The sequence below is a fragment of the Gekko japonicus genome, unplaced genomic scaffold, assembly GCF_001447785.1.
Source record: "Gekko japonicus isolate JY-2015 unplaced genomic scaffold, Gekko_japonicus_V1.1 scaffold292, whole genome shotgun sequence".
Lineage (NCBI taxonomy): Eukaryota > Metazoa > Chordata > Lepidosauria > Squamata > Gekkonidae > Gekko > Gekko japonicus.
In genome coordinates, this window is record NW_015173131.1 from 371249 (window position 1) to 379025 (window position 7777).

Below are 7777 nucleotides of genomic sequence, written 5' to 3' on the forward strand. Positions count from 1 at the left end.
CTGCATGCAAAGCAGAGGCACTTCCACTCTTCCACTGAGCCACAGCTTGGGCTGAGGGGGTTGCTTTTGCTTTGACCCTGCACCCATCTTGTTGATAGCTTTGTGAGCCTTTGCAGCTTTGACTATAGCAGGGCAACAGAGTCAGCTGGAAGGGAATACATATGGACAGGGGTCATTTCGTAGAAAAAGAGGTGCATAACTTATTTGCACAAGCCACACCCCCTGACATCACCGGAAGTGTGTCAGAAGGCAACACCCACCGCTCAGGCTCCACTGGACTGTTTTGGATTGCTAGCTATTGGGGGGGGGGGACGTGCAGATCTCGCAGAGGAGGGAGAGCTTGTACCTGAATAAAACTTGGTCTTAAAGGTGCCACTGGACTGTTTTGGACCTGGGGGCTGGGAGGGGCTCTGCAGCTTACCTGGCTGCTTCTTGCTCTGACTGAGGGCTGCTGGGAGCGGGGTGTGTGGCTTGTTGCATGTGCCCGCTCCCTGGGCTCTTTACTGCCGGAGCTCCGCTCCTGTGCGCTCCTGCAGGAAATGACCCCTGCATATGGATTCAGGGATAGACCTGCCTTCAGGGAGTCCTGGTTCACTGCCTAATCTGAGCTTCCTGCACCAGGCACCATGGCTGTTCTTATGCAAAAATGCCTATGCATCTATATTCATCAGCAAAAAAAGCAGTGCTCCAGGCATGGGTGTATTGGGAGGGGGAGTGAGTGGGTGATGTTTGAGGGCTGTGGTCAATGGGGTTGCCATCGGTGAATGGGGAAGGGCTGACCAAGCGGCTTCGTATTGGTCCCCAGACACTTTTCAAAACCCAGCTTGACATGTGTGGCCATGCTGGGATTGTCTGTTAACCGTTCCCAGGACTGTGAGTATTCCACAAAAGAAATGAGCAGAGCCTACCTGATTCAAGGTGCAGAATTCAGAATATATTTTTTTAATTTTTTAAAAAAGCATACCAGGTTTCTAGCCCTCAAGGCTAGGAAGCTTGAAAATACCAGGCAATGTCTCATAGAATCTCAGAAACAATATTGGGATTGAGTTAGGGTTGTCATGTCACCGGCAGGGGATGGAGGGGAAGAGTTGCCAACTCCAGGGTGGGAAACTTTTGGGAGATTTGGGGAGTGGAGCCTGGGGAGGACAGGGACCTCAGTGGGGTTCAATGGCCACAGAGTCCACCCTCCAAAGCATCCACTTTCTCCAGGTGAACTGATTTCTGTAGTCTGAAGAGGAGCTGTAATTCTGGGGGATCCACAGGTCCCACCTGGAGGCTGGCCTCCTAAGGCTGAGTAGGATTTCTGGTGGACGGAAGTGGGGATTTCAGTATACCTATGCCACTCCCTCTGGCTTACAGAGGCAGAATTATTTATGCAAAGTAAGCAAGTTGTTTTAAATATATTATCTGGATACAGAACTTGGGTTCCCCTTGTCTGTACATTGTTTTGCAGTTTTTGCTGAAGGCACACACCCTGTCCGTCAGCTGCTCAGTTCAGTTTTGCAGTTTGGCTAGGAGAACACTGGGTAGTGGGGCATGTGTGGGGCTCATACCTTTTTTTTTGGGGGGGGGAACCCTTCTGAGTCTGACCAGCTCTTTCTCTCCAGGGCTGGGCCTGGCCTCCATGGTCATTGTCTTCTTCTGTAACTCCTACTACATCATGATCCTGGTCTGGGGCCTCTTCTACCTGGTGCACTCGCTGACCGAGACCCTGCCCTGGGCCACGTGTGGCCACTCCTGGAACACTCCGCAGTGCACCGAGATGTTCGGTCACAGCGTCTGCAGCAACAGCACCAACGGCACCGCCAGGAACTGCAGCAACCTGACTGACGAGCGATCTCCCATCATCGAGTTCTGGGAGTGAGTGAAGTGGCTCTCGGAAAGCCTGCCATGGGTGTGGGTCTCAGGGGGGGGGGGATATGTAGACTTGCCAGCTCTGTTTGGTGTAGTGGTTAAGTGTGCGGACTCTAATCTGGGAGAACCGGGTTTGATTCCCCACTCCTCCACTTGCACCTGCTGATGTGACCTTGGGTCAGTCACAAGCTCTGGCACAGCTGTCCTTGAAAAAGAGCAGTTTCTGCCAGAGTTCTCTCAGCCCACCTCACAGGGTGTTTGTTGTGGGGAGGGGAAGGGAAAGGAGTTTGTAAGCCGCTCTGAGACTCCGAGTGAAGGGCGGGGTATAAATCCAATCTCTTCTCTTCTTCTCTTCTGGGTGGGAAATACCTGGAGATTTTGGGGGGGGGGTGAAGCCTGAGGAGGGCAGGATTTGGGGAGGGGAGGGACTTCAGTGGACTATAATGCCATAGAGTCCACCTTCCACAGCTGCCATTTTCTCCAGATGAACTTATCTCTGTTGCCTGGAGACCAGTTGTAATGCCAGGAGATCTCCAGCCACCACCTGGAGGTTGACAACCCTATGGATATGGTTTTCTAGATGGCCACTGTGAGGCAGAATGAGTGGACTGAGGTGGATGAGAATGTGGGAGAAGAGTGATTAAAAAGGGCAAGTCCCAAGGAATAAAATCCAAATGTAGTGGTAAAAAACCCCTTCCAATTATTGCCCCATTGCTGTCCCTTAATTGTACCCCAACACTTGTCACTTTAGGCGAGTCATCATGCCCTGTCTAAATGGTAGGCCAGCCCTGGATATTGGGGTGCCAGCTCTGAATTGAGAAATACCTGAAGATTTTGGGGGTGGAGCCTGGGGAGGGAGGGGTTTGGGAAGGGGAGGAACCTCAGTCAGATACAATGCCATACAGTCCACCTTTCAAAGCAGTCATTTTCTCCTGGGGAACTGGTCCCTGTAACCTGAAGACCAGTCATAATCCCAGGAAATCACCTGCCACCACCTGGAGATTGGCAACCCTTCCTGGATATGTACAGAGGAGAGGGTATCCTGTTCGATTCTCCTTCTCAGACTATGCATTGATCTTATTTCCTTCCCCAACTGCCTTAGAAACAAGGTGCTGCGGATTTCAGGGGACCTTGCCGAACCAGGAGACCTTAGCTGGCAGCTCATCCTTTGCCTGCTCACAACTTGGATCATTGTCTACTTCTGCATTTGGAAGGGTGTCAAGTCCACTGGGAAGGTAAAGGGTGTTTCTACAGGGGTGTGTGTGTGTGTTTTGCAGGGAGAGGGAAGTTCATGGAAGATGTAACACCAAACTACAGTGGAAACAGGTTTGCAAACCGGGATTTCAAAGTCGATTCAGGCTGTGGTTTGCAAGTCTGCCAGTTCAGACGTGAAAGGGGAAACTGTGTGGTATGCTCTGGAGGAAGTAACTAATTGCCTGGTGGGGGTGGGGAGAGAGAAACAAGGCAGTGGCAGAAGTATGTGAACTGTGGGGTTTGTGTTTATGTCAAACTGTGGTTTGGAGTTATGTCTGAAACAATTCTGTCTTGACACGGATAATAAAGGGGACAGAACTTATCTCCCTAAGGCAGAATCCCATCAACGTGGGAATGGCTGAGAGCAAAAAGTGAACCACTACATGAAACCTGACCCCATGCTGGGGTTGCCAGCTCTGGGTTGGGAAATACCTGGAGATTCTGGAGGAACCTTGGGAAAGGCACTCCGCAGGGCGTAATGCTGTCGAATCCACAAAGCAGCCATTTTCTCCAGGGGAACTGGTCTCAGTCGTCTGGAGATCAGTTCTACTTCCAGGAGATCTCCAGGCCCCACCTGGCATTTGGCAACCCTACCACATGCTGGTTTTTATGCTGTAGAAACAGGCCTCATGCACAACCATTTCCTCATGGTAGTTAATACCACTGGTGGCGTAACATTCGGTGTCCTTAGCTCTTGTCGGAAGTTACATACACAGCCCTGTAGGTCAACAACTGGCAGGTGTGATTGTTGTGGGGTGTGGAAGAATGTTGTATAACCAGCAGGGGTCATTTCGTAGAAAAAGAGGCCCAGGAGCTCATTAGCATAACTCATTAGCATAACTCATTAGCATAACTTATTTGCATACGCCACACCCCCTGGCATCACCGGAAGTGTGTCAGAAGGCAACACCCACCGCTCAGGCTCCAGTGGACTCTTTTGGATTGCTAGCTATTGGGGGGGGGGGGAACGTGCAGATCTGCCCTCACAGAGGAGGGAGAGCTTGTACCTGAATAAAACTTGGTCTTAAAGGTGCCACTGGAATGTTTTGGGCCGGGGGGCTCTGCAACTTACCTGGCTGCTTCTTGCTCTGACTGAGGGCTGCTGGGAGCGGGGTGTGGGGCTTGTTGCATGTACCCACCCCCTGGGCTCTTTACTGCCGGAGCTCCGCTCCTGTGTGCTCCTGCAGGAAATGACCCTTGATAACCAGTAGTCAGTAAAATATCTAGCATGGTGTAGTAGACTAGGATCTAGGGAAATCCAGGTTCAGATCTCCGCTCTGCCCCGGAAGCTCACTGGGTGACCAGTCGTCACACTCTCAGCCTGGCCCATCTCAAGGGGTGGTTGTTGTGAGGACACAATGAAGGAGGGGAGAAGAATGATGCAGACCTCTTTGGGAGGAAAGTTAGGGAGAAAAGTTGGGTACAAATATTTACATAAACATTCACTGAGATGCAACTAGTATCATATATATCTGGAATCGATGCCTGTGGGAGAGTGTTCACATGACCAGTGCCTTTGCTGACTCTTGGCAGCATGTCAGGTGAGGTCATACATGATACGGATGACCAATGGAAGTGAAAGAAATAAGTGACACTATTCCCTTGCTACCAATAATAGTCAATTGTTTACTTGGGCTGCAGGAATCAGAGACAGTCCAGTGTTCCCTCTAAGCTGAGTTAGTGTGAGTTGGCTCAGTTTTTTAGCCTCCGGCTCACACATTTTTGTCTTAGCTCAGGAAGGATGGCTCCGGAGCAAACTAATTTATGCAGTAGCCAAATTGCTCGCTCACAACTTTAATGCCAGTAGCTTGCAAAGCAGAATTTTTGCTCACAAGACTCCACAGCTTAGAGGGAGCATTGGTCTTGACCTGTCTACAGATTTTTATGATACCCTTCCCTCGAGGGAGCTCAGTTTGTAATGTATATTGTTCCCCTTTCCTCTATTTTATATTCAGGATAGCCCTCTATGACAACAATAGTAGATGTGATTGCGGGGCTGGTGGTGTGACCTTGGGTCAGTTACAAGTTGTTTCAGAGCTGTTCTCTCATGAGCACTTCTCAAAAGTTATCTCAGAGCTCTCCTCAGCCCCACCTAGGGTGGGGGTCTGTTGTGTCTGTTGTGGGGAGGGGAAGGGAAAGGCGATTGTAAACGGCTCTGAGACTCCTTTGGGTAGTGAAGGGTGGGGGCATAAATCCGATCTCCCCCCCCCCGTGAGATAGGTTAGAGAGAGAGAGAGAGACTCTCCCAGTGTCACCTAGTAAGCTTCAGGGCTGAGAGGGGATTTCTCCCAGTGATGAGGCATCTGGTAGCCATCGATCACTCTCTTTTCATGATACTGCTTCTGTCTGTCTAGTAAATTTTTATCCTGTCCTTCCTCCAACGATCTCAGGGTAGCGTAAATCATTCTCTCTTTCTCCTTTGATCCTTGCAATGAACATGTGAGGTAGGGTTAGGCTGAGAGAGTGACAGGTCTGACATCACCTAGGAAGCTCCACTCTGACACTCTAACCACTATACTTCCCATGATGTCTTAGTCTAGTACCTGTTTATGTGACCCTGATCCTTCCTTCCTCGATCCAAGCAGCCATATTTAATGAATTGCCAAGCCGAACTCTGTCCAGCAGCCATTTATGGCAGCCCACAAGGACAGTGTTGTGGCATTCTTATCGTATCATATATATGTTGTTTCGGCAGGTCGTCTATTTCACTGCTCTGTTCCCCTACGTGGTTCTGATCCTGTTGCTCTTACATGGGGTGACCTTGCCTGGTGCACTTGATGGCATCGTCTACTACCTGAAACCTGATTGGTCCAAGCTTGCCGTGGCACAGGTAAGGATCGGGACACGCTTGCCCTGACGGAAAGAGGGCTACGGAAGCTTTCCTTTTTGAGGAAGTGACCGGGAAGCCAAGAGGCTGTAGCTGAGGTCTGGGCAGGGAAGGAGGCCCTTGCCTGTAACCACCACTGCCCTCTGGTGGCCAGCCCAGGCCATGCAAGCAAGAGTTCTGCCCCCCCCACTTGGTGGGGTTCATACCACAGCTTTTCCCCTCATCTCAGGTATGGATTGATGCTGGTACCCAGATCTTCTTCTCATATGCTATTGGGCTGGGAGCCCTGACCGCCCTTGGCAGCTACAACCGCTTCCACAACAACTGCTACAGGTGAGGCCCCACCCGCACATGGGTTTCTAGAGATTCCCCATGGCTCTCAGTACCGTAACTTGGAATCTGCTGGCTTTGTCTGAACCCTGAGATAATCGGCTCTTCAATGTCATTAAAAAAAAAACCTGTTTCCAATTCCAGCCTTTTAAAAAAGAGCTCTTTTTTAATGCACTTTTTTTTAAAAGCGGCACGTTTTGCCCACTCTGCTCCTGAACCCGATCATCTTCCCGCACATTTATTTCCAAGCCTGTGTGTATTCTGCCATTCTGAGCAAGTTCAGAATGCCGTGTGCAACCTGCAAAACTTCAGCTCTCGTTTGAACGAGGCACGGGTTTCTAGCCTTGGCTACACCGGCAGGATTGAAACTGTGAAACCTCAGAACATGTTGTTTTGAGTGACCGTGTGCCCACTGCGAAGGATCTCCTGTGGTCGAGGGGATGTGGCATTCTCCCGATGCCTGGCAGAGAAGAATAAACTACATAACACATGCAAATATATGTAAATGCCGTCAGTTTGCATAACCTTTCCAGATGACAGAATCCGACTTGGCTTGATGCAGATCCTTCTTTCTTTCCTTTTCCCCCTTTGCAATCCAGAGTACACACAGACCTGCTCATTTCCTTCATTCCCTGCATCATTTCCAACCCCACTTTCCATACGCAGACAAATGTCCAAAGGCTATCATCCAAATAAGAAAAAAAATAACTTTAACGTTTGCGCAGTGTACTTTGCCTAGACAGCAGGAAGGACGTTGTGTGTGGAGTTAGCAGCAGAGGAAGAAACGGAAGTGCCTGGCCCTGCACCATTAGTCTCTGATAGCATATACATGAGTGACTTAAAATGCCCCTCTGGCCTACCCCAGGGCACCAGTGAGATTTTTTTTTTTGTCCAGGAATGCTGGGCTGCAGGAGAAAAGCTCCTCCTGGCTAGAAGTCAGGTAGCCGCTGCTGTGGCCTGACTGCTGCAACATCAAGCTTCTTGTAGCCACCCTTGAACTCATCATCCTGTGCACGGTGGAAGAAATCTTCTTTCCCACCCCGAAAGTCTTGCCCTTCGATTGTAGATAGCCTTAATTTTGAGTCTCCAAGGTTTTCGTGCCAAGGTTCAGCCCAGAATATGTGACATAACGGAAGAGTGCAGTTGAACGTGTGCAGAGTGCGTTCCCTCCACCATATCCAGCCACCTGGGCAGTTGGGGTTTAGGGGGAAGGACTTCCAGATCCAGAAGCGTCATGGCCTCTGCTGTGAGTTGGAGCAGGGGCAAGGCTGAGGACCTCTGGTATCAGCTGGTGCCGGTGGGCTTTTGCCTATTAACCTGAACACCCCTTACAGGGATGCCTACATCTTGGCTGTCATCAACAGTTCGACCAGCTTCTTCGCTGGCTTCGTGGTGTTTTCTGTGCTGGGCTTCATGGCGTCTGAGCAGGGTGTTGACATCTCCCAGGTGGCAGAGTCAGGTGAGTGCCAGCGATGCTTCATGCCACCCAGTCCATGGCTCCTCCTTTCCCTA

The 7777-nt window shown here is 50.4% G+C and overlaps 1 protein-coding gene across 1 annotated transcript in view; it reads left to right on the forward strand.

Moving 5' to 3' along the window:
- Positions 1-7777, forward strand: part of LOC107119597 (sodium- and chloride-dependent creatine transporter 1-like) — a 28244-nt gene that overhangs the window by 11661 nt on the left and 8806 nt on the right. Inside the window, exons 4-8 of the mRNA XM_015422117.1 lie at positions 1608-1860; positions 2957-3089; positions 5804-5938; positions 6165-6268; positions 7600-7724. Of these exons, the coding sequence (XP_015277603.1) occupies positions 1608-1860; positions 2957-3089; positions 5804-5938; positions 6165-6268; positions 7600-7724 (750 nt within the window). The remainder of the gene's footprint in view (positions 1-1607; positions 1861-2956; positions 3090-5803; positions 5939-6164; positions 6269-7599; positions 7725-7777) is intronic.